This window comes from Bos mutus, chromosome 16, assembly GCF_027580195.1.
Source record: "Bos mutus isolate GX-2022 chromosome 16, NWIPB_WYAK_1.1, whole genome shotgun sequence".
Classification (NCBI taxonomy): domain Eukaryota; kingdom Metazoa; phylum Chordata; class Mammalia; order Artiodactyla; family Bovidae; genus Bos; species Bos mutus.
The window spans coordinates 19008436-19036349 of NC_091632.1; the positions used below are offsets into that span (position 1 = coordinate 19008436).

Sequence of the window (27914 nt, forward strand, 5' to 3'; positions counted from 1 at the left end):
TAAAAATAAAGAAAAATGAGAAAGTGTCACCTACGTTAAAAGAGTACTAAGTTCCTTACCAGGCACAATGAGAGCATTTGTGTTTAGTTTGATAGGCTGTTCATTCTTGAGCCAGCTGAGATCAGGAGGTGGAAAACCAGAGACCTCACAGGTCAAAGAGATGAAATTGTTCACCACAACAGTGAGATTTTCAGGGTTAGGACCAATGACACTTGGAGGAACTATAATAGTAAATATATTAAAAGTGAAATATGTTAATATTAAACATATTAAAGTGAAAAATGATATTATCAATAACACATATCCAATTTATTAATATAAGCCTAACCACTGTACTCTGCTAAAGCACTGAGTTAATGATACTAATTATTTACCTTTCTTCTTTGAATTCCCTAACGCCTTCATCAAATTCACGTACATCAGTTTTGTTTTTCCCAGTTGAAAGAAAATACTAGAATTTTCAAAGGCAGAATTATTGTGCATTTTATTTGTAAAATGTTGGAAGTTCTTAATATGGCTTTGTCAATGTACAAAGATCTAATACTGCTTTTTATTAAATATATTTGAATATTCTGGCTTTTAATATTACACCCTTAAAGTTTTTATTTTCTTGCTTATAGTAATACTAGACATTTTAGGGTGTCATCTATTTGTAAATTATACAGGTAATTTCAACAATGTAAAAATAAATGACTTTCAAGATGAGCAAAAAGTTTAAGAAATAAACAATATAACATCTTATTGTTCAACACCAAAAAAGAATTCCAAAAGCAAAAGCAGTACAGAAAAAAGTGGAGTAAAAAAAAGATTAATAATGCAATGACAATTATGCATTAAAACACACGTTTATGGAACAATAGATGTTTTTATAAGAACACAGGCATAGTGAAGGAATAACATTATGGATTCAAATGACTTCTGAAGTGCAGATGGGGTGGGAATAGAAGTGAGGAATGGGCATTAAAAATGAGTGAATACATGAATGAATGGATAGATTAATAAAGGCAGAGATAGGTCTTGCTCAGGCTAGCGAAGACAGTAAGACATGAGATAAAGAATGTAACACTCTATTTTTATATTATACTCTCTCTATATATTATTCTCTCTACATATTATATTCAGATTGGGACTTTAAAACAGCATCAAAAACAAATAAAAAAAGATCAAAATGACAAAATTGCTTTCTAAATATAACTATCAAATTTTTGATCACTAATTTTCATAACCATTCATTTATACTTACTTCAGATGCTGTACTAAGTGCTGATGCAGTACAAAATATAACAGATTATATCTATAAAGAATAATTTGGTGGTAGTGACATTGAGGAAAAAAGTGACCGATAACATTTTTTTCAGTGGTTATGCTGTGCCAGGCACTAAACACTTCATAATGCCATTTCTTTGAAAGCTCCTAAAACTTATGTGTTAGATACAGTTCTTATCCTCTTATTATAGATGAGGAAGCTGAGACAGAGAGAGGTTAGCATCTTGCCTAAGCTTTCACAATTACTGGGAGAGATTGGTGTCTGGCTTTAGAGCCCTATTCTTAGCCACCATCTGATACTGCCTTGTAAATACAAGTGTGCATGCTTAGTTGCTCAGTCATGTCTGACTCTTTGTGACCCTGTGGACTGTAGACTGTCAGGTTCCTCTGTCCATGGGGTTCTCCAAGAAGACAGAAAATGGGGGTATCTTCCAGAAAGACAGCATGGCATATACAATGGTCCAAATGGGGAAAAGAATATGGCACCAGAAGGCTGACCTGACCAGAGTTTGAAGAGCAAGGTTGCTGGGGAGTTAGGCTGGAGAGTAGATAAGATATAAGGACTAAGTAGGATCAAGTCCTACGAGGTCTTCTGGGCATCATTAAGAATACTGAAATATAGCCCAAGGAAAGGAAAGCAGAAGAATGGTTTACTCAAAAATTCACTTAAAAGATACCAATCTGGCCACAGTGGAGGGGACTGGTGAAAAGGCTAAAAGGAACTCAGAAAGACCAGTTAGGTGACTATTGTTGTGATAAGTGCAAAAGATTATGGTGCTATGCTCAGGATGGTGTTGGAAAGAACAGAAGAGTGAGTGGATCCAGGGTGTTTTGTGGGTAGAATATCCGGGACTCAGTGCTTTGGGTGTGAGGTTTAAGGAGGAGGAGGAATCAAGGATGACATTCCTTTTCCTGGTTTCAACAGTGGGAAGACGGTGATTCCCTTTACTGAGACACAGATCCCTGGAGGAGGAACACATTCTGGAGAAAAGGGAATAAGCTCAGTTACATACACATGGTTTTACGAGTGACTATCACACGTTTGTATTGATAAGAAGTAAATATCTGAATAGAAGAGTCTAGAGTTCCTGAGGGGGCCCTGGCTGGAGATAAAACTTTGCAAACTATCCACACATAAATGGTATCTGAAATTTGGGGATTCATGAGCTCACATGATGAGTGAGGAAGAGTTTGAAGAAATGAAGTTGAGGGCTTAGAAAAATAAGGAGTAATAGTCAAGTAGGAAGGGAGGAACTAACAAAGCAAACAGAATGAGAGATTGGAAAGGAAAGATATAAATAAGGGATGTAGGTGTCACATAAGCCAAAGGAAGAGAAATTTTGAAAAAGATGGTCAAATGCTAGAGAATGTCAAATGCTCAAAAGTAAGAAAGATAAAGCCTGGAAAATGCTTACTGGATTTTTGATGTCATTTCATGAATTCAGTGAGCAGCTTCATTGGAGTTGTAGGGGTGAAATCTGGTGAGTAGCGGTGGGAGGAGTGAGCAGGAGTGAGGAGATGGAGATGGAGACAGTAAATATACACAGTGATTAGAGAAGGTTGTTTTGAAATCGGGGGCAAAGAGAGGGAGGCAGCTGAAGGGAAATACTAGGTCCAAGGGAGAGTTTCTTATTTTTATTTTTTAAGAGGGAAGAGAGAAGTAAATTTAAGTGCTCTTGGGAAAGAGCCAGTAAAAGTGTGAATTTCAATACTGGAGAGGAAGAGAGGAGACTGGGATTTCTGAGGGGGTAGTGGCAGGGATCTAGGGCCAAGTCAGCCTTTGGAAGGCAGAGGAACTCTTCCATTCTGTGTTGTAACAGAAGGAAAGAAGAAATGGCAATATCAGACACAGCTGATATTGTCAATTTGATGGTAGGAATTAGAAGTGGTTTCTGCAATATGCCTTCTCTTTTCCCTGTAAGACAGGACGTAAGGGTATTGACTGAAAGTGAGAGGTCGGCTGTGATTGACTGAATGTTTGCATCCCCCCAAAATTCATATACTAAAACCCTAACTCTCAGTGTGATTGTATTTGAAGATGGGGTCTTAAAGGAAGAGGTGACACATAAATGACGTCATAAAGGTCATAAACCTGATCCTACCAGATTACTGTCTTTATAAAAATAAGACAGCCGAAAGCTTCCTTGCTTTTTCTGTCCATGTGTGCTTGTGGAAGGGCCTCATGAGGACAAACTGGTCGTCTGCAAGCCAGAGAGAGCCTTCATCAAAGCTGAATCCTGCTGGAACCTTGATCTTGGACTTTCCAGCCTCCAGACTGGGGAGAAAATGAACTCCTGTTGTTTAACCACGTAGTCTCTAGTATTTTGTTAATGGCTGCCCGAGCTGAGACAGGGGCCATCTGACGTTCGAGAAGGTGTGAGGGTCACTCTGAAGTAGAGACATAAGGATGTGCCCCAGCCAGTATAAAGGGCTTATTTCAAGCAGCACCTGTGAATTTATAATGCCAATATTCCTGATGCCAAGAGTTTCTCCAGCCAGGGTTACCTACCTGGGTATAGGTATGGAATTCAGTTGAGAGGTAATACAGAAAAGCAGCTAGGCTTAAAGCCTCTGGAATCAGACTACCTGAGTTAAAATCCTGGTGTTGTATTTGCCAGCTGTGTAACTTTGGCCACGTTACTTTATCTCACAGAGGCTCATCTTTTTCATCCATAAAAGAGATATATAATAGGACCAACCACCTGGGGTTGAGATAATTAAGTAAAATAACATAAATAAAAACACCCGGACACATCATCTTGTAGGGATCAAGCAGTTAGTATGTTGCATTGCTATATGTGGAGCTGAGCTTTTATTAAGCAAGAACACTGAGAAGACATGGGCTAAGAGCAGTAATTGATACGCTGGTCAACGAAGGTCAAGCTGGATGTGAAGGAAAGCAAAGACACAGAGGGTTGGAAAACACTGGAGGTCAACAGACTGAAGGTTAGAGACCAGCAAGAACAAGCACTGTTGGAAAACAAATGGTATGGTTTCAGGGAAGCAATTTAAATGGTTTCTCCCCTACATGGATTTTCCAGGATTTAATCCAATATGAAGTGTGGATTCCTATTGCAGTCAGGAGATCAAGACACCGTGAACTGGCAAAAGAGGAGACCCCTCCTGTCCCATTCTTAACAGTAAACACTAACGGCAGCTGCCTCTCAATTCATGCAAGGTCCCCAATTCAGATGATTCTGCTGTACATTAAGAAGAGAAACTGGATATGAAGGAAATATAATCAAGGGACAACAAATATTTATTTACCAACTACCATGTCTTTAGGTTTAGGAAGACCAAGGTCCATAAGAAATAACCATTTGTCTACAGCATTTATAATATAGTTATAAGACAGAGGTGAAGATACAGACATATAAAGATAATAAGGTAGCATCTGTAACTACTAAAACTGGGGTTTTACACGATGCTTTTGACCACATAAAGAAAGAAAAATGAATCCTGCCTTGGGGAATCAGGAAAAATAATCAACACTTTTATTTTTCAACATTTATTCTACTGTACTTTATCGATTAGAACGTATACTTTCACAATGATTATTATTATTTAATTCTTTCTGGGAAATCATAATACATTATTACCATTTTGGTCAGATTTACTCAACAAAAGTTTCTAAGCACTGGGACTGCAGAGATAGCACTGCCTCAAATCTGTTACACGGCATCAGTACCAGACGTTGCTAGACGTCAATACTTCCTACATATCGCACCACAAAGAATATCCATCGTGCTAAATAAAAGTCTTTTGAAAGAAGAAATGTTTGACTAATGTCAAATTTCTGCTATTTTCAAAATGAGCTAGAATTTGGTATATGAATCACATAGAGTGAGAGTAAGTGAAAGTTGCTTGGTCGTGTCTGGCTCTTTGGGACCCTATGGACTATACAGTCCATGGAATTCTCCAGGCCAGAATACTGGAGTGGGTTGCGTTTCCCTTCTCCAGGGGATCTTCCCAACCCAGGGATAGAACCCAGGTCTCTTGCATTGTAGGCAGATTCTTTACCAGCTGAGCCATGTGAATCAAACAGTTAAAGAAAATCTGTTACAATAATTGTTCACCATTTCCAATTTAATATTCTGGAAGCAGCTGTGTGTCATGAAAATAAAATTATTTATGGTTGACATCCAACAGCATTTTTAGCAAAAGCAAAAAAAAAAAAGTATTTATGGAGTGTCTAGCATTTATCGAAAACTTAAAATCTGATAAATGAATTAGATGTATGGATGGTTCTTAGGAATTATTTAACTACACAAAGTGACTTTTTCTTCCTTGGGGAGTGTATTAAGTTCTGGAGGGTGTAACTCAACATGAATTCTATAACTGAGGATAGAAACTGGTTCCAATCAGGCCCAGTGGGTAAATTTTCATGAGTCGAAGAGCTATTTTTGGTTCTTACTTCATATAAACTTATATTCTTTGGGATTTCAAATTTTGATTTTTTTTTTTACTTTCAAATAAGTAGGAGTAACTACTTTGTCTTAGGGGACTAAAATAATATAAAAACAGTCTTCCTAAAAGATTTGTACTTTATAAATCCCACAAGCTGTGGTAAGAAAGAAAGAAGGGGAAAGATTGAATGAATGCTGGCTCCACACATGTTCAAGTTAAAAAATAGGAAATAAGCCTACATAATCTAAAACACAGTTTTCCTGCCTTTTCAAGCATACTCTAACAGATGTTTTTGGAACTGAGCTCTTACCATGAACATTGAAGTTAAAATATTTTTTGGCACTTCCAGCTGTGTTCTCAGCAACGCACACATATCTGCCGATATCTGTTATTTGACTATTTAGAACCTAAAGGGAAAAATGAAGCAATTTCAACTAAAACTTTTTAGAAAGCAACTTGTCAATTTTAAGAATAAACAATCCATATTCTTCCTAGTTAATACCAGATAAACATAATAAAGAATTTTTGTATGTAGCATGGCTGATGCTGGTTTTTATGAGGTCAGTTAAATAAATATTTATAGAGATTTCTAATCAGAAAAGGCAATTTTGTACATACTGGCATATTGACTAGGAAAAGTCCAAAGTCCTTCTCCCACTTCCCCATCTATATCCCTGCCCATGTGACTACATCACTGGAAATTCCTCCCATCAGGAAGTAGGATAAAGATGTAGAATTTGTGTTGGCCTTGTGACCAGCTTTGACCAGCAGAGTGTGATGGATGTGACAGTGTTCCATTTCAAACCTAGGCCTTGTGCGCTTCCCCTCACTCATCTGGAAGCCTGCCACCACTCTGTGAGGAAACCAGGATTAGCTGGCTGGAAGGTGAGAGATCACATGGGAAGGGTCATCCTAGTTATTGCAACTGAGGCCCCAGAAACGTGCCAGAGCCCAGCTAAGATCAGCAGAGCCACTAAATTCAACCCATAGTATGTAGACACTTGAGTAAGCCTTGCCCAAACCAGAAATCACCCATTCAACCAGAAGGCTTGTGAGCTGAATAAATCCCTATTGTTTTAAGCTGTTCGAAGTGGTTTGTTTTACATAGCAAAGAGTTAATATAGTAGCTATGTTTTTAAATTATGCAGACATTTCTATCGATCTACATATCTTTTAGCTCTAGCCAACAGAAATATTTAAGCATTTAGTTAGAGGTTGTACGTGCATCAAATAGAAAAAGTCATGATGTTTAGAAGATACTTAGAGAATTCAAGATTATTTATAAGCAGTGAATCGCATACTTTTTTTTTTTTTAATAACTCCATGAGATATGTTCTGGGTTGGATTCCTTGATGCTTAAATTCTTGGGCCTACAGAACATCATTAATATGTTCAAGAAATAATTTCTTAAGTTGTGTCCTAACAAAAGAGTTGGTGTTATTTCTACAAGTACCTATCTTTCTTTTAGGACACTTGAAAAAAATAAGACATACCCATTAGTGCATAGTAATTCAGGATATTTATATGGTTTCCATTATTATCAACTCTTTGCCAACAGAGGACAAATTTTAATCTACACAGAACTTTATACCATCTAGAATATTATCAACAGAAATATACAATAAAAAGATTATAATAATTCACTTATAATTTTATTTTTAACACAGAGGCCATATTACAGTAAATTTAGGTGTATGTGTGTTGAATGTACAGATGAATTCTGGAAATATTCACATAAAACTGTTAACAGTCGTCACCAGTGACAATGAGAAAAGAATGAGGAAGAATAATTGTATTTTATATGCTTTTTATGATGTGTTTTTTTCATAAATGGGGACTGAAGCCCACCAGGCTCCTCTGTCCATGGGATTCTCCAGGCAAGACTACTGGAGTGGGTAGCCTATCCCTTCTCCAGGGGATCTTCCTGACCCAGGAATCGAACCGGGGTCTCCTGCATTGCAGGCAGATTCTTTACCAGCTGAGCTACCAGGGAAGTCCACAAATATTTATAAACCAGTACAAATTATTTTTAAAAGCAAAAAGTCAGTGATTATAAAATACAAAGTCAAATAGCTATTTTAAAATTAGATTGTTTACTGTTACCTGAAGAATTCTCCCACTAGATAGAAATTTATGACGCTCATCTTCTAGCAAGGGCTGCCCATCTTTTTGCCAGGAACTCCGTGGTGTGGGACTGCCACTGGATGAACACTCCATCAGCACACTCTTGTTCACCAGCACGGTGACCTCTTCAGGGAGATCACCATTTGCTCCCTTGATAACTGGTGGCACTAATAAGTGATTGAAACAAAGAGAAAAGACAGGAAGCAAAGTCCTTTCTAAATTATTCTAACTTTATGACAATTTTTAAAAGTTTGGGATAAGAAAGAAGCAAAAGTTGAAGAAGAATCTATGATCCTGATGTAACATTTTACATTAATAAATTAGGGTGCTGATAAAAATTATGTGAATTTGGGTTTATTTTTTTCTTCCCCACCTATCCTGGACTTCCAAAGTTTGCTTCCCATTTAGGTTAACACTGATTATTAACTTTCCGCACCACCCTCACAGACTTCCCTCCCCACCCTTAGGTCACATTATAATTTTTTTTTTTTTTTTAATCTCTGATCCCAGGTTGATGAGGGTGGGTGCAGAAAGCAATGATGAAGCCAAGTAGCTCCAACTTCAATGTTTGACTGTCTATCACACCCCTCCCCATGGTGGAAATGTCTAATGTTCTCTGTTTCCCATGGGCCCAAAATACCACCCAACCACTGTTTCTCTTATTCTCATACTTAAGGAAAGGACTAAATACATTTGACATGTGTTCCCACATATCCTTTCTCACCATCTCAAGGGATGGCAGTTCACTACCATGGAAGGTAGTGAACCCTAGTTGACCCCTCTTGGTTTCCTGACTGCATTTTTCACCTATTCTAAGACTTGCTCCATCAATCTTGTCCCTTCCTCCCATCTGCACACACACGAGAAACTTTAACCTGTCCCTGTCTGTTGGAGCATTTTCCTTCAACTATAAGCAAGTTCAAAACTCTCTGAAAGATATTATTTCAAACAAGCTGTTATCCTACAACTCAATTTCATGTCTTCCTGCCTTTTCAAAATCTCGTAAGTGTAGTCTATATTTGTTTCCTTTTCTATCTGATTATTTGCTCAGTATATATCCTTCTGTTCTGTGGTTGAGTACCACACCATACTAAAAAAAAAAAATTGATCTTTTGAATTTCACCAATGATTTTTTAGTTTCAAAGCCAAATGACCTTTTTTAGTTTTCATTTCCTTAAATTTGCTTTGTTCATAGTGATGCTTCCTAAAGCCCACTTGACTTTGGACTCCAGGATGTCTGGCTCTAGGGGAGTGATCACAACATCATGGTTATCTGGGTCATGAAGATCTTTTTTATACAGTTTTTCTGTGTATTCTTGCCACCTCTTCTTAATATTTTCTGCTTCTGTTAGGTCCATATCATTTCTGTGCTTAATTGTGCCCATCTTTGCATGAAAATTTCCCTTGGTATCTCTAATTTTCTGGAAGAGATCTCTAGTCTTTCCCATTCTATTGTTTTCCTCTATCTCTCTGCACTGATCACTTAGGAAGGCTTTCTTATCTCTACTTGCTATTATTTGGAACTCTGCATTCAAATGGGTATATATCTCTTTTCCTTTGCCTTCAGGTTCTCGTCTTTTCTCAGCTATTTGTAAGGCCTCCTCAGACAACCATTTTGCATTTTGTATGTCTTTTTATTGGGGATGGTCTTGATCCCTGCTTCCTGTACAATGTCACAAACCTCCATCCATAGTTCTTCAGGCACTCTGTCTATCAGATCTAATCCCTTGAATCTATTTGTCACTTCCACTGTATAAGTGTAAGGGATTTGATTTAGGTCATACCTGTATCAAAGGTGTAGTGGTTTTCCCTACTTTCTTCAATTTAAGTCCAAATTTTTCAATAAGGAGTTCATGATCTGAGCCACAGTGAGCTCCTGGGAATTCCAGCTGAGCTATTTCAAACCTTAAAAGATGATTCTGTGAAAGTGCTGCACTCAGTATGCCAGCAAATTTGGAAAACTCAGCAATGGCCACAGGACTGGAAAAGGTCAGTTTTCATTCCAATCACAAAGAAAGGCAATGCCAAAGAAAGTTCAAACTACCTCACAATTGAACTCAACTCACATGCTAGCAAAGTAATGCTCAAAATTCTCCAAGCTAGGATTCAACAGTATATGAACCAAGAACTTCCAGTTGTTCAAGCTGGATTTAGAAGAGGCAGAAGAGCCAGAGATCAAATTGCCAACATCCATTGGATCACTGAAAAAACAAGACAGTTCCAGAAAAAACATCTATTTCTGCTTTACTGACTACATCAAAGCCTTTGACTGTATGGATCACAACAAACTATGGAAAATTCTTAAACAGATGGGAATACCAGACCACCTCTTGAGAAATCTGTATGCAGATCAAGAAGCAACAGTTAGAGCCCTACATGGAACAATGAACTGTTTCCAAATTGGGAAAGGAGTACGTCAAGGCTGTATACTGTCACTCTGTTTATTTAACTTATATGCAGAGTAGATCGTGTGAAATGCTGGGCTGGATGAAGCACAAGCTGGAATCAAGATTGCTGAGAGAAATAATAACCTAAGATATATAGGGGACATCACCCTTGTGGCAGAAAGCGACGAAGGACTAAAGAGCCCCTTGGTGAAAGTGAAAGAGGAGAGTGAAAAAGCTGGCTTAAAACTCAATGTTCAGAAAACTGAATGTTGGCATTCGGTCCCATCACTTCATGGCAAACAGATGGGGAAAGAGTGACAGATTTTCTTTTCTTGGGCTCCAAAATCACTCCAGATGGTGACTGTAGCCATTAAATAAAAAGACACCTACTCCTTGAAAGAAAAGTTATGACCAACCTAGACAGCATATTAAAAAGCAGAGATATTACTTTGCTGACAAAGGTCCGTCTAGTCAAAGCTATGGTTTATCCTGTGGTCATGTATGAATGTGAGAGTTGGACTATAAAGAAAGCTGAGCACCTTAGAATTGATGCTTTGCAACTGTGGTGTTGGAGAAGACTCTTGAGAGTCCCTTGGAATGCAAGGAGTTCAAACCAATCCATTGTAAAGGAAATCAGTCCTGAATACTCATTGGAAGGACTGATGCTGAAGCTGAATCTCCAATACTCTGGTCACCTGATGCAAAGAACTGACTCATTGGGAAAGACCCTGATGCTGGGAAAGATTGAAGGCAGGAGGAGAAGGGGACAACAGAGGATGAGATGGTTGAATGGTATCACTGACTTGATGGACATGAGTTTGTACATCTCCGGGAGTGGGTGATGGACAGGGAAGCCTGGCGTGCTGCAGTCCATGGGGTCGCAGAGTCAGACATGACTGAGCAACTGAACTGAACTGAAATTTGCTTTAGCATTCCATACTAAACCCACTTCTTGATAACATTTTCTATGCCTTGGATTCTATGATTTCATAGGTTACATAAACTCCTCAGATTGTTCCTCCTCTAATTTACTTTCTTTGTCTTGTCTCCTACTTGTAAATGATGCTACAATGATCTTCTTGATCTTCTACTCTATCTATAACACTTTCTGTTGAAAAATCTCATGCCTCTGAATATCACTTGTTTGTGTACAACTTTCAAACCTATATTCTTAGTTCAAATCTCCCTCCTGTGTTGTAGTTCCATATTTCCAATGTCTCTTTCAACATCTTCCTGAGTATCTTGGTACCATGCTAAATTCGACATATCCAAAACAACACTGATTTCATTCTTCTCAAGTCATGTTGTTTCCCTAAATCTTCTATTTTTATTACTCTTTCTATAATTTTCTCAATCACACAGGACAAAAATCTGTTTCATCTTATACTCTTGGATAAGTGCCTACCGCTTCATATAACCTAATCACTTCCTCTATAAAAACTTTCATACCAACTGATTCCTATACATTCCCACTGCTACTTCTCTAGCTTATCTCCTTCTAATGAAAACATCTACTTTTTTCCTGCTTCTACTACCATCCCCTCTCTTTTCCCTTAAAGGTACAATACTTCTACTCTCAGTCCATGCATTCATAACATGTCTGTGTTCCAAGGGTGGACATATAAATTATGCTTTAGCAGTGAGGCCTCTTGGCCTCTGTAATTGGTTCAGATATGGATATGTGACTCATGTTTGGCCAATTAAAGCCACGGAGATCCAATTTTAGGATTTCAGTTGTAAATACTGGGAAAGAAAAGCAAGCCAAGATAAAGTTCAGTGGATCTCTTCTGAGTCACAGAAGTTAGACATGATTGCTGCCTGGGAGTTTTCAGGTTCATGAATCAGTAATTCTCTCTCTCTCTCTTTTTAAAAATTTAAGCCAGTTTCTTATTTGATAGTTCAGGCGTACTAACTAAGGTGCTCTCAATTTGTATACGACAATTCCCTGGGAGAATTATCAGTTTCTGATTATGTCTCTAAAATGCTGAGTGTGACATCATGCAAACATTAGTCCCTCAAAAGACTTTTGAGTGAAAGAATGCATCATAAACAAAAAAGAAACAAACAAACTCACAGAGTACACGAACATCATACTGAAGGGAATCTTCTCCAGCCTCGTTCACAGCCACACACATGTATCTCCCAGCATCTTCTACTTTAGCCCGAGGAATTTGTAACACTCGCCCTCCTGAAAACAGATCCCAATACATATGTTTACTTCTCTAAATCTTAGAGTGAAAGTGGTCATAAACAGAGATATAACTTTTCAGGTCTAATGACTTCCTTACATTTTCTTTTAAGGCTCTTCATCCAGTGTTCCAGTGTTAACCCCACATACCACATTTATACCAAACAGTGCATTACTGAAAAGTGACCCAGCATATAAATGAGACCTCCTGAGAACTAAAGAGCTTGCATAGATTTTCCTCAAGGGAGGAATGTTGCTCTATGCCCTGCTCTTGTTCCATGTGGAATGCTGTTATGTGGTGACTTCTTGCTTTTACATAAAATTCTAAACACATGTGAGAGGAGCCCAGCAGGTCACCAAGAGTCAGACATGACATACTGACTAAAGGATAACAAACAACAACAACAAAAGAAGTTTACACTGTTGGAGACAAGGACTGATTTGAGCAAATAATAGCCAAGGATATAAAAGGTATAAAGTATACCATTATACATATGATTTTCAAAGAATAATATATTTTCAAACTTTTCATGATGGTGTAATTTCAAACAGAGAAAAGTCACAATATTTATATAAAATTTTATCTATATTTATCAAGTATTTATATTTCAATACATTAGTTTGAGTTCTGTCATATATATGTACATATTAAGTTTTATTTATATATATATATAAATATATAATACTCTCAAATGATTTAGAAAAAGATTACATATATATATATAAAATTTGAGAGCAAATTGTTAACATGTTTCCCCTTTACCCCTAAATACTCACAAATCTGTATTTCATAAAACAAGGATAATCCCTATATAATGATAGCATCCAGGCCCATCACTTCATGGCAAATAGATGGGGAAACAGTGGAAACAGTGGCTGATTTTATTTTTCTGGGCTCCAAAATAGTGCAGATGGTGATTGCACCCATGAAACTAAAAGACGCTTACTCCTTGGAAAGAAAGTTATGACCAACCTAGACAGCATATTAAAAAGAAGAGACATTACTTTGCCAACAAAGGTCCATCTAGTCAAGGCTATGGTTTTTCCAGGGGTCATGTATGGATGTGAGAGTTGGACTGTGAAGAAAGCTGAGCGACAAAGAATTGATGTTTTTGAACTGTGGTGTTGGAGAAGACTCTTGAAAGTCCCTTGGACTGCAAGGAGATCCACCCAGTCCATCCTAAAGGAGAACTGTCCTGTGTGTTCATTGGAAGGACTGTTGTTGAAGCTGAAACTCCCATACTTTGGCCATCTGATGCGAAGAGCTGACTCATTGAAAAGACCCTGATGCTGGGAAAGATTGAGGGCAGGAGGAGAAGGGGACGACAGAAGATGAGATGGTTGGATGGCATCACTGACTCGATGGACATGGGTTTGGGTGGACTCTGGGAGTTGGTGGATGGACAGGGAGGCCTGGCGTGCTGTGGTTCATGGGGTCGCAAAGAGTCGGATACGACTGAGCGATTGAACTGAACTGAATGATAGTATAATGATCAATATGTAGAATCAAGAAAAAAACTACTATTGAACCAGAGTCTATATTCAAATTTCATTATTATTATATTATCTTTTATATCTATTTTTTTCCTAAGCTCAGATCCAATATAGGATCACATAGTATATCTGGTCATCATTTCTATTTAGTCTCTTTTTTTTACTCCAAGATTCTTTTATTTGAGATAAAGTTTACATACAATGGAAGGCACTGGACTTTAAATGTATAGTTTGATAAATTTTGACAAGCCTATTTGAATGTTTGCTAAAAGTAAATAGAAGCCTTGAAAATATTATTATTCCACAATTTAAACATCTCTTTTTCCATCATAAACCATGTAATAACTGAAATATCTGAAACTAATAATCTTTATGATTGATTTATAAGAAATGCATTTAATAACTGAGTAGTAACTATTTGCAAATATACTTTAGAATTTATCATTAATAATGTACAGAAACAGAGCTGATTATTTCATCACACTATATAGAAAAATGGAGGCACTTGGAGCCAAAGACTTTAACTTGATAGAATGATTCCATAGTATATCTGACAATTAAAGGTGTTCTATCCTACGTCAAATTTTCAGCCTAGACTCTCCTAGCTTGAAGGTACATAGATACCAGTGGCCATAAAATCAATCAATTCGACTGGTCTTATGGAGAAGGGCAAGGCTCCCCACTCCAGTATTCTGGCCTGGAGAATTCTATGGACTGTATAGTCCATGGGGTCACAAAGAGTCGGACACGACTGAGTGACTTTCACTTCACTTCAATAAATGAAAAGTACATCTGACAGAGATTCAGATTTTCACCCTCTTCCTAGCAGTGTTTACCTGGCAAAATCAGTACTCTCTCACTTGAGGTGAGAGGGTGGCCATCTTTATACCACGTCAGTGTAGGCGCGGGAGCAGCGTTAGTCTCACAATAGAGAGAGATGGGATTGTTGATGATCACGTCCTTGGCTTCACCTCTCCTGCCAGTATCCACCCTGTTTCCTATTTCCCAGAGCTTCTGGAAACTTGGAGGAACTACGGAGGAAAGACATGAAATTTTGGACTCATGGAAATGACAGTGTCAATCCATTAAAGAAAGAGCTTGGCTCGTATTTTCACAAGAGCGATTTGTACATGTAATAAATTAGACAGTGTGAAAATATTTTCAAGTACTTATACACCTACCAACTCGGCCCATAGCTAAAATAAAAAGTAGCAGATCGAAGTCAGAGCCGGTTCTCCAGTGAAAAAGCAAGAGTATGGAGCTCAGAATGTTGTGCTCATGTTCTGCTTGCCATTCCTGTTCAAAGGATCTAGCACTTAGAAGATAGATTGTCCTGCTCTTAGGAAGGACCTACTCTTAATATAATAAACATGGCTAAAGAATATGATCATAGCAGGGAAAACTAATTTCAAGAAACCATTAAAAAATATTGGCTCAATAGAGCATTTCCCAATGATTTGTCTTATTAAGAAAGCCAAAGAAGTTATGTAGCCAAGATTAAAAAGTGTATTAACAAAAATAAAGAGACATTCTCAAAGTTTTCTGGGTGAGAACCGTGAACTAAGAAAATAATTTATCTTATTTAGTATTCACAGTTCTACAAGGCGTTAATTTTAAAAGTGAAGAAAAAGGGGCTTAAAATATGTAGGTAACCCACCAAGTCACAAAGCTTGAAGGAGCCTAAGTCATCAGATTCCAAGTCTTACTACTTTAAAATCTGATATACTGTTACTCTGGCATTCTGATAAACTTTACAATATAACGTTAGGGGAAAGCTAATGTAACAGAGAAGTATGTATTGGGTGATTCCAATTTATAAATAACATACAGATTTACAAAAATATATCAAAAGGAAACACACAAAAATAATAGAAGTAACCCTGAATGACAGGATTATTTTCTGCTTTGTTATTTTTTTGAGACTAAGTTTTCAATAATGAATTTATATTATTATCAACAGAAAAAAAAATACTAAAGCAAACCAAGGCAAATCTCTTTGTCATTGCTTTGCCAAATCATACAAATGAAATTACATTTACTAAGCATATTAGTATTACCTTGTATATTCACATCAAAATCCAGCTCATCTTCACCTGCAACATTAGATGCCACACACGTGTATCGTCCAGTGTCCGATATTTGAGCCTCCTTGATTTGAAGTGTGTGTCCACCCGCAGCAATGGTAACATGATCATCTGATTTAAGGGGCTGTAATTCAATTATAATAATGTTATCATTAAGTACTCCAATAAATCCTCTAGGGGGCCATGCAGTTGAGAGTTTTTATGATTCTTTAACAAAAATTAAAATGTAGGTCAAATAGAAATACCCAAGACAACAATAACTTAATTTACTTTGAATAAGCTGATTATTTTTGAGCAATCATGTCTTTATTTATTGAAAATTGTAGTTCATGTAGTATATATCTGTGCTAGGTATTTCTGGGTGGTGCATTTATAAACTATTTATGATGAAAAATGTTCTTAAGGTATCATATCTATGTTGGAAAAAAAAATGACTTCAGCTGATCCCACACTGTAGTGAAGCATCTCTTATTATTTTATAGCAAATCTAGAGTTTTTTAAAGAAAGATTGAAGACATTAGCATAGCCTGATTAGATTTAAAAATCACTATTGCTCATTCAGAAACATCTTTACTTAATAAATGAAAAAATTTAACCTTGAGATATTTATATTATGAGGGTTTACTGATAACATTAGCTACATTTAATAGGACATTTCTCATCTTTTAAACATTCTGTATATACTAAATTCCCTCTTATTTCTTGAAAATTTTAGTTCTTGGCTCACTGTTACTCCTTCCAATGATTTTTCTCATAATTCTTGGTGGTTTCAAAGCCCACATAGACAGCCATCCAATGCTTTGTGCTCTCAGCTCCTTGAATCTTTTTAATTTTTTTGGTCCCAACCCTCTCTCAGTCACTCAATAGGAGAGTTATACCTAGAACTTGATAATTATCAATAATCACACCTCTTCATAATCTCAGTTTCAAGTTCTCACCTTCTGACCACCACCTCTTAACTTTCTAACTCATTTGCTATAGCATCCCAACTCCCATAATTTTTTGTTGCCACAGGAGGACCCAAAATTCACTGAACTTGCAATCTTTTCACAATCACTCACTCTCCTCCTGATTCAGAGAAGGCAGCCAAATGCCTCAGGCCCTCTGTCCCTTGCCAGTCTCTCTAGAATATTTTCCTCACAGATATCTTATGTCTGCTTCCTTCAGTTTCTTTGAGTTCAGCTTAAATATCACCTTCTCAGTGAGGTCTTCCCTAGATAAATAGGAGATCATACTCCTCATACTTCCTATTCTTTCTGAATTTTCTCTGTAAAATTCACCCTTAAGCACTGTGTGCTTACTTTTTGTTTAGTTTCCTCCCCACCCCCTAAACTCTACAAAAGCAAAGAATTTTTTTTGTCTCCTTTCCTTCATAGTGGTATCACCTGGATCTGAAATAGTGTTTGGCAAATACTATATGCTCAATAAATAATTTGGGATGCAATGAACCATTATTAACATCACATATAAAAATAGTATAATTTAAACTTTCCATGTCAAAGAAAAATTTCAGAGCATGAATAAACAAATACATAGATTCTATCAAAACTTATAGTGGTTAATGCTGCTGATATTGTTGGTGGCTTTTCTCAAAAACACTGTTTTCTTCAAGTAGTGTTGCTTATCTGACAAATAAACTAGCAGAAGGAATGATATGGAAGATAAACCAAAACCAGTATTTTTTGTACACATTTTAGGGGACCAATTGCAAATCCTGAAAAATTTAGCAGTTTAACTAAAGCATCATAATAGGATCAATTTCAGTCTGGATGTGAAACCAGTTTAACTGTTCATTAAGAAACTTAAGAAAAACTGCCCTATTCCTAGTAAAATGTGAGATTTTGTCAAATTTTTATGTGTATATATGTATATGTGTGCATGTGTATAAGATGCAAGGAATGAAAAGGTTTGAGGTAAAATTAAAAATAAAATAATAACATTTCAAAAGAGAAAGGAATTATTTGATTCCAAGCAAACTCATATAGAATTGATATTGTTCATAAAGTGTGTTTGTAGTTAGAAAAGAAACTGTAAACAGAACTTGGTGGGAGTTCCATATTTTTTCCTTTTGCAATGGCTTCCAGATGAAATTTGCTTATTTTATAAGAGATGATTTTTTTTTCTGGCCACCAGGATTGCAAAATCCATCTGTGATATGAAAAATAAATCTATATCTTTCTGCATCTTAAATTATGACTCTGACCTGAACATCTACAATTGGAATTTGACTCACTATTTGGTTGATTATGTGTAAAACAGGACAAACATCAGCTTAGCTATGTCACATCTGTATTAAGTAGAGTGTTAACAGCAACTAAAAAAAACACCCTATTTTGGTCTTAAAAACACTAGCACATGTTTTTAAAATGCATAGAAGTAAGTAAGTTGAATGAGAAATAGTGCGTCGTCTGAAAGTCAGATTACATAATTGAAGGATGTGTCTTTCCATGGCCCCAGTTACCTGTATTGGGCACTTTATCATCATATTTAGCTTTTTTCCTTCATCTTGAAATGTTAGCAATATTACCCTTTTGAAAACGAGTTAAAAGTGTTTAGAGAAAGTTCTGAATAAACTTCAGTTCAGTTCAGTTCAGTTGCTCAGTCGTGTCCGACTCTTTGCGACCCCATGAATCGCAGCATGCCAGACCTCCCTGTCCATCACCAACTCCCGGAGTTCACTCAGACTCACGTCCATCGAGTCACTGATGCCATCCAGCCATCTCATCCTCTGTCGTCCCCTTCTCCACTTGCCCCCAATCCCTCCCAGCATCAGAGTCTTTTCCAATGAGTCAACTCGTCGCATGAGGTGGCCAAAGTACTGGAGTTTCAGCTTAGTACCTGTGTTATACCGATCATTCTAATCTGACTCGGCACTGTTTTTGTGTTTCTTCTCCACAGTTTGAAAAACCACAGAGCACAAAAATCATTCACCAGTGGGAAGGTGGCTGGATTTTCAAAGACAACTGCTAGTGTATGTTAAAACGGTCCTTCAAACTTTTTAGTGATGAAATTAATATTAAAATTGTTGAATATGGTTCAATTTTTGTGTGTGTTTTTGCAATTTTATACTCTAGGAGTGTGGGATTGTTCTAATTTTAAGGTCACATTGATTCTCTGAGTTACCTGTGTCTGGGTGTTTTGTTTTTTTTAATTTAATTGACCATTTTAGTCTATAAAAAACCATCAACAAAAGAAAAAAACTTGACTGGCCTGTCCATCCTTGTACCAGCTGAGAGATGCAGAAGGAATTGCATAGGCTTCACACTCCAAGGTCAGTGTGTTGTTTACTTTGATCTTCACTTCTCTAGGGGAAAGACCTGGCCCCAGGAGGTCCCCTTTATTGATTATGGGTGGAACTGCATAAACACAAATATTAAAATATTAAACATTAGTTCTTTAACTTTTCAGAGTTTTTTTCTATTTTAATTATTTTCATAATGTTGTGCAACCATTAGCACAATCTCTGAACTGAACTGAACTGAATCTTATTTTATTTTGGTCATGCCACATAGCCTGTGGGATCTTAGTTCCCTGGCCAGGGGTTGAACCTGTGCCCCCTGCAGTGGAAGCGTGGAGTCTTAACCACTGGACTGACAGGGAGGTCCCAACATTAGTTCTTAAAATGGAATGCCATGGAAATCACAACGAGAACCACTTAAGAAAACAAGGAAATCACTTAGGCACTTGCTATGCTCTCCTTTCATCAAGGACCCAACTGAGCATTTTATGAAACGGCAGTGTTCAGGCAGAGAATGTGGAGAAAGTTTTCTTTCTCCCCTCATCACTATAATACTGCCAGTGAGGTTACATGCTTCACAGAACAGTTAGTTTAGTTTGTTCTGGGTCCCCAAACACAGCCTGAGTATAACCCATAAAATGCATTTTATTAGTTCCTAAGGGGAATTATTCAATGAACAAAAGATAATTAAAAAGATGCTTTTCCTTTTTAAAAAAAAATCAATTGTACTCCTTATTAATGGTACTATTCTTTTTTTTTTTTTTTTTAAATAAATCAGTGTACAGTGGATCAGCCCAAAGTCACTGACAAACTCATCTGAGGCTGCTGAATAGAGCATGTATATTTAAGGAACAGTTTTGAGCATGAAAGTACTTCTACACAGCAAAATTCAGAAGAGGGTAATTCACAAGAAAAAAAATAGAGGAACTTAAGAAAGTGCTACTGACAAGTTCTCCAAAATGTCAGTGAGCTGATTCAGTGGGCTTTTCACATCTTGAAGAAATTGAGGTCATGGGCACAATGTTTAATTCAACTTCCATCTTAATGAAGAGAGTTGCATAAGCGATCAACTTTAATGATGAATATAATTATGAACCCAGAATGAAAAACAGAATTGAAAAAGTTAGAAAACCTGGAGAAAACTTGGAACATAGTGTTCTTTCAGAACTTACTGTAGACCTTCACTTCATAATGCTTTATCATCTCCCCTGCCTCATTAGTGGCTACACAAGCGTATCTCCCAGCATCGTCCTCCTGTGCATTTAGGATCTGCAGAGTCCTGCCTCCTGAAAAGCAACAGAACACCAGAGAATCTCTGAAGTCACACTGGCAGTGGGGTTTGCACAAACCACAAGTTTTACTTGTGGTAAGTCTTACTATTAACCTATTTATTCTTCTCTATGCTGATTCTACAATAGACAAAAAAAACTACAATACAGATGGACAAAATACAACATAGATTGGTAAGTCCTCAGTGCTCTGCTGTGCTAATGATGCTTCATGCTCATTCTGACCCTCCCCTGCCTCTTTGCACACACTGTAACTAAGGTTTTTATTTTTTTTTAGCATTTTAAAAATTAATTTATTTATTTTAATTGGAGGCTAACTACTTTACAATATTGTGGTGGTTTTTTGCCATACATCAACATGAATCAGCCATGGGTGTACACATGTCTTTATAAACAGGTCTTCTGTCTTAGTTATCTTCTTTCTCTCATCTACCTGGCCTATCAGTAAAGACTGATTTTGCTAAAACAACTTATTTAAATTTTTTTATTTGTTTGCTGTGCTGGCTCTTACTTGCTGCATGTGAACTCTAAGTTGCAGCATGTGGGATCTAGTTCCCTAAGGAGGAATCGAACCTGGGCCTCCTGCATTAGGACTGAGGAGTCAGCAACTGGACCAGCAGTGAAGTCCCTAAACACAGTTTTTCATTATAATTTTTCTTCCTAAAAATCTTCAATGATTTTCAATTGACTAAAGTATAAAGTCAAAACTCATAAATCTAGGCATTCAAAACAAGACTCCAACGTACCTTTCTGATCTATGTCCTGCCTGCCCTCCTCCCTGACATATATACCTGTGAACACAGTCTAACTCAGGAGGGAGGTAAGGAGTATGTTTATTATTGCCTGCATGTAGACAGGGCATTATTACCTTGTACTTTTCCCACACTCGTCATTCTGAAGGATCTGAAATCTCCCCTAACTCATTTCCAACCAACAAAGTTCTATAACTTTCTCGAAGGTTTGTTTCAAGTTCTGGCTATGACAAACCATTTCATGACCACTTCAGCCTATGGTGGCCATTCCTTTTTTCATTATTATAAAACTTGTCACTACCTCATTTATTATGCTCTATGAGTACTGATAAAAAATTATCCTGTAAATGCCTGCCAATGCAAGAGATGTAGGTTCAATCCCTGGGACGGGAAGATTCCCTGGAGAAGGAAACGGAAGCCCACTCCAGTATTCTTACTTAGGAAGTCCCCATGGACAGAGAAGCTTGGTGGGCTATAGTCCACGAGGTTGCAAAGAGTCAGATATGACTTGGCAACTACACAGCATGACTATTCACAACCCATGATTATCCATGGATTCCTATTGTTAATGAACTTCCTTCCACATGTATTATCCCTACAAATTTCTTAAAGTTAGTGATCATACTTTTAAATGCTTTCTGTTTTCATACATACATATTTCCAAGTATTAATGAGGAATAACAAACTCTGTCAATCTAAATACTAACCTTCAAGGTTCAATTCAACAAGAAGTGAATTTCTACCCTTTTTGGTATTCCACATTATATTTAAGCAATTAATCACACTGTAGAATTTATTTATTTGCCTTTTATTTACTTTATTGGTCTTTCAAAAAGGAATTTTACTACCCTAGATTACAAGATTTAGAGATAAAATTAAAAAATTAGATAGCAATAGTACAACACCACGAACAATGTAAGTGTTTATATAAAAATAGCAATGATTCTGTTTTTTATACAAGTAGGTGGCACAAACGCATCTTGGGTATCTGAAGTAAGCTAGTTACCTGGAAGAATACGGATATTTTGGTTGGATTCTAAAGGAGTTCCATTCTTAAACCAGGTGATGGTGGCTGGGGGATATGAATAAGCTTCGCAGACCAAAGATGTGGGGCTGTTAAGGATAACAGTGATGTCTTCAGGGCTGCCATCGCCATCAACACCAGCAATTATAGGAGATACTGAAAAAGATTTAAAATTTAATCCAAGAAACAGACTCAGAAACTTCTTTATCTGCGCAGGAGGAGAGGACATATAAAAGGGAATCCTAACACACTGCAGTGTGGACAACCACGGAAACAGCAGTACAGGATATATGGAGGATGCAGAGTATCCAATCCAATCTAAGGTGCGGGGCTGTGAGAGGATTCTCATCAGGGATCACCTCAAGGGGCAGATTTCAAAGTCAGCCTCAAAGAACTGGTACTGGTTAGAAGATGAAAGAAAGGAGAGTAGTAGGAAGCGGAGCACATTGGGAGCAGAGTAGCATAAACAATGAGGAGCAAGCAGGAAATATACAGAGAATATAGAAAATATACAGAGTTTGGACTCAAAAGGGTCAGTTTAGAAGCAAGAGAATGATAGGTACACTTGTTCCATAAAAGATAATGAAAGCTTTTCTTTTTTTATTATTTTTTTACATTTAAATTTATTTATTTTAATTGGAGGCTAATTACTTTACAATATTGTATTGGTTTTGCCATACATCAACATGAATCTGCCACTACACTTGGTAAAGGCATGAGAAAGAACATCAAAAGAAAAAAAAGACAGAGACAGAGAAATTGGAAAGAAACTAAATGAAATAGGAGCACTGAATGTGAAATAGAAAAAGTGAAACACACTAGATAAAAGTAGAACATCGTCATATAGTCCTGTTGTTTTTAAACATGGTTGCTCATTAGAAACACATCTGGAGCTTTGGAGGAAAAAAAGCAATACCTGGGGATTTGTATTTTTCAAAAAAGCTTTCATATACATGTGTGTGTGTGTGTGTGTGTGTGTGTATGTTTGTGAGCATGTATGCGCACTCAGTCATGTCTGACTTTTTGTGACCTCATGAACTATAGCCCGCCAGATTCCCCTGTCAATGAGATTTTCCAGGCAAGAATGCTGGAGTGGGTTGCCATTTCATTCTCCAGTGAACTAAACTCATGTCTCTTACATCTCCTACATTGGCAGGCAGACTTTTCACTGCTGAGCCACTTGGGTAAGCCATATATATATATACACATATATGTATACATGTATATATGTGTGTGTATATATATACATATATATATACTATACATATATATAGTATGTATAATATGTATTTTTAGAAAAATTATGAAATTTTGCCTAGCTAAAAAATGTATGACATTTTGATTCTATTTGTTTGAGTTAGTGTGAATAGAACGCTAGATTTCTAATTTATATTCACTCAAAATTTTGATATAGTTCCATGTGTTCTGGCATCTAGTATTACTGCTAAAAGTCTAAAAAATTTATCATCTTGGTGATTAAAAACAGTTTGAATGAGGTTTGAAACTTTAATCCAATTCTGAGAATATGCAGAAATATTATTTTGTAAAAAAAAAAAATAATAATAATGAGGGCCTGCTCTGTGGTGTTGGAGAAGACTCTTGAGAGTTCCTTGGACTGCAAGGAGATCCAACCAGTCCATTCTGAAGGAGATCAGCCCTGGGATTTCTTTGGAAGGAATGATGCTGAAGCTGAAACTCCAGGACTTTGGCCACCTCATGTGAAGAGTTGACTCATTGGAAAAGACTCTGATGCTGGGAGGGATTGAGGGCAGGAGGAGAAGGGGACGACAGAGGATGAGATGGCTGGATGGCATCACTGACTCGATGGACGTGAGTCTGAGTGAACTCCGGGAGTTGGTGATGGACAGGGAGGCCTGGCGTGCTGCGATTCATGGGGTCGCAAAGAGTCAGACATGACTGAGCGACTGATCTGATCTGATCTGAACTAGAGCAGTGGAGAAAGGAACAGAGAGGAGGGGACAACTAAAGAAGGATTTAGAAAACCAACTGTCAGGACTTGATGATAGAACTTAAGGGGCTAAGAAACCAAAGTCAAAGGTAACTTCCAATTTTTGTGCTTGGGAATGAACCTAGGTAAATTGCCCTGAGGCAAAACAAAGAGAAAATATGGAAAGACCTGCACATTCAGGAGGGGAAGATGGTTTTTTCAGTCTGACTAAACGCTTGTGAGAATTCCAGGTAGAAATGTCCAACAAGCAATTGTATATAGAAATCTGAACCTTGGGAGAAAGATCTGGGTGGCAGGTATGGATTTTAAAAAGTCTCCAGTTGATAGGAAATGATAATTAAACCTCTGGGAATTAAATTTGTTACCTGATGAGACTACAGTAAAATGAGCAATGAAATAAGGATGAAACATAAGGGGACCTAACGTTTAAGAGATGGATTAAGTAAGAGTTCATAAAGGAGAGAGAAAGATAGCAACCAAAGGTGTGCAAGGATAACTAGGGAAGGACAGTGTCCAGGAGAAAGGGATACATCATTTAGGGATCCAACCATGAACATAAGAATTGAACAATGTTTGATCTAACAGCAGGTAGTCTTACAACAGTAGTATCAAGAATGGTGTGGGCAGAAGCTTGTTTTTAGTGGGATAAGATGGACAGACGGAGTGTTGACTATATGAAGTGATGGAGGCAACAGAAGATGAAGCTGGAGGTAAGGCAGACAATGGGTATGACTGACAGACCAAAGAAGTGGGACAAGATACAGGATGAAGGGCAGAAGCAGTAACTGTGAACAAAAAGGATAATTCACCCTCTAGGAAAACAAAGGGTAAGAACACTAAAGTATGGCTGGGTAGACTAGAACTTGCAAATACACACTTAAATAGCCTTAACTTTTTATGAAGTTGGTGAAAAGAAGACTTTGATTCAGATCCCTCATCTTCAATGAATGAATGAGAATGGCAAGAAATAAGCAACCAGAAAGCGAGTAGGAAGTGGAGGAAGGAATATAGTCAGATAATATAACTTGAGATGCCTGTGATAAAGAATAAGTGATCCCCACTGGAGAGAATCCCCAGGGAGCTGATGTCTCCTGGGAAGAGTCAGAGTTCAATTACTGCAAGGAGCTGGAATGAGTTTGAAATCTAGTTTCCAGAGGACAGGGGTAGGATCTGGACATGAGCCAGTACTGGGAGGTCAATCACTGGTGGGAGGAAGGGGTCATGAGGAATTTAGAGATCTAAGAGAAGCAGCAGGCTACAGCAGCGGGGAGGAAATCCCGGGCTGGGTATTTGACTTTCAAACACTGATGGGCATGCAGGGAAGATGAGTTTGTTACAGGACAATTGGCTCACGAACTCTCGTTGTTATTGATTCAGGTAACAGGTGCTGGGGCTATATTTTTTCAAGATAAAAACAGCTTTGCCTTAGGGAGTTTATATTTTATATAAGTATTACTTATATATAGTATTCATTTAATACTTACTTATACATTATCCAGTATTCTGACTTAGCTTTTCTGGCTGACATGTCTCTTCTACTCAACTAGACTGTAAGCTGCCTGAGGACTGTATCCTGTATGAGACTAGCTATTCCACTAGTCTAGCCAGTAACTATCATAACATACAAGTAAAGAAATTAAAAAATAGCCAGAATTTGCATCCTCAATTATAGTCAGTCTGTTTTAGTAGAATGAAACACGTTTTGATATCAGTAATCAAATGCAATATATTTAGGTGGTACACTTTAAATTTCTAATGTGAGCAGAAATCTGGACTCTATTTTAATGTTATTTTTGAGAAATAAGTATAACTTTAATGCTGCAGAAACTGAACGTACAGTTATTTCACCATTCTTAGACCATTTGTTTTCATGGTATAGTTTTTCTTGTGTTCAAAGGGCTTGATATTCAAATGTACAAGTCATCTGTGTTAAATGAGAAGGAAGCCATTTGAGATTTAAAACCTACACTTGTGGTCTCAGTGTATGTTTTAACCTGGGAATCTTCACAGCTCATCACTGACTCAATATAGAATTTACACATTGCACATTAATCTCCAGGGGAGGGAATTTATCTAGGAAAAAGAATCATTAATCAAATGGTAAAAAACAAAAAATTGCAATTTCCAGGTAATTTACTGCACAGTAGTACCCTCTAAGATTTTTTAGGTATTAATGAGTTAGCAAACAAATAGATAAACACACATAAAAACAGAGGAGCAGCATGTTATGTGAAGGAAAAGAAAATCTACAGCAGTCGCCCACCCCAGTACGAGCAGCCCCCAGTACTGATATATAAGTTAGCAAAGGGAAGAAGAGATGATGTGTTTTAAGACAGAGGAAACACATTTCTAAAATAAAAGCATTTTAATGCTGTTTTAACCCTTCAGCCTCACAAGGGATTGTGTTAATTCATTATCACTCATGAGCAAGCATAAAATTTTCATGAGCTTGTCCACATTTATTCTTCATCTTAGTTACCAACAGAGATTCCAGTATGTACAATTACCAATAATGGCAGACTCCCCCAAAGAAATGATAAAATATCTCACATTGAGCTCCTTTCATTGTTAACCTGCTTCTCTTTTACTAGTATTTGTTTTTCCTTTATTACTATTTATTTAATGTATATCTTATTCATAGTTGTGCTTGGTACAAAACACAGTCCTGGAAACGGTAGGTATGCCAAATGGAATGAATGAATGTACAAATTAATTAATGAAAGAAAATAAGCAAATGTACACAAGCTCTGGTCCAGGTAGAAATACTAACTAAACAATAAAAGAAGGGAATTGAACTTGTTACCATGGCTGATTTGTCAAGATTTGAAGCAATGCTTACACCTACCCAACACATTAAGACTGAAACTTTTGCTCTTGTCACCAGCTGTATTAGATGCCAAACATGTGTATCTTCCGGTGTGTGACACTTGGGCATTCACAATTTGAAGAAAACGGCCACCAGACATAAGATGATGAGTGTCATCTTCTTTCAGGAGCTGACCATCTTTATGCCATGTTATTTCTGGTACTGGATTCCCTGTAACAAAAGACATTTCTGAGTGCTGGCTAATTATCACGTCTACAATTGGTAACTAAAAGGATGCAATTTAAACAGTGCTGCAATGAACACTGGGGTACATGAATCTTTTCACATTATGGTTTTATCTGGATTATACTCCAATACAAAATTAAAAAATAAAGAAAGGGATGCATTTTTCATTCATTTCCCTTTTTAATTATTCTACTTCTAAAAGAATGGAAAGCTATTCATTTTAAAATAAATTTGCTAACATAAATGAATTTACAATAATAATCATGCTTATATTTTTAAAATCTACAAGTGAAATAGTTATATTAGTCTTTGTGTTTAACTAAATTTATACCATACCTTGGGCTTCCCTGGTGGCTCAGATGGTAAAAAATCTGCCTGCAATGCAGGAGACCTGAGCTTGATCCCTGGGTTAGAAAGATCCCTATGGCTACCCATTCCAGTACTCTTGCCTGGAGAAGTCCATAGACAGAGGAGCCTGGCGGGCTACAGTCCATGGGACTGCAGAGTCAGACACATCTGAATGACTAACACACACACACACCCCGCCCCCATACCTTAGGTTATTACAATTAAATATTTTCATAATAAAATACATTTAAAAAAGAATGGAGCATACATTTTTACTAAAATTGTTACTCAT

At 37.1% G+C, this 27914-nt stretch overlaps 1 protein-coding gene across 4 annotated transcripts in view; it reads right to left on the reverse strand.

The window, feature by feature from the left end:
* The window catches only part of HMCN1 (hemicentin 1), a 538357-nt gene that overhangs the window by 128327 nt on the left and 382116 nt on the right, over nt 1–27914 (reverse strand). For all 4 annotated transcript variants that reach the window (XM_070384783.1, XM_070384782.1, XM_070384784.1 and 1 more), the window contains 10 exons: nt 27068–27259; nt 22236–22409; nt 20361–20474; nt 19161–19306; nt 15924–16074; nt 14703–14897; nt 12259–12372; nt 7777–7964; nt 5984–6080; nt 60–221 (listed from right to left, as the gene is read on the reverse strand). In XM_070384783.1, the coding sequence (XP_070240884.1) occupies nt 60–221; nt 5984–6080; nt 7777–7964; nt 12259–12372; nt 14703–14897; nt 15924–16074; nt 19161–19306; nt 20361–20474; nt 22236–22409; nt 27068–27259 (1533 nt within the window). The remainder of the gene's footprint in view (nt 1–59; nt 222–5983; nt 6081–7776; nt 7965–12258; nt 12373–14702; nt 14898–15923; nt 16075–19160; nt 19307–20360; nt 20475–22235; nt 22410–27067; nt 27260–27914) is intronic.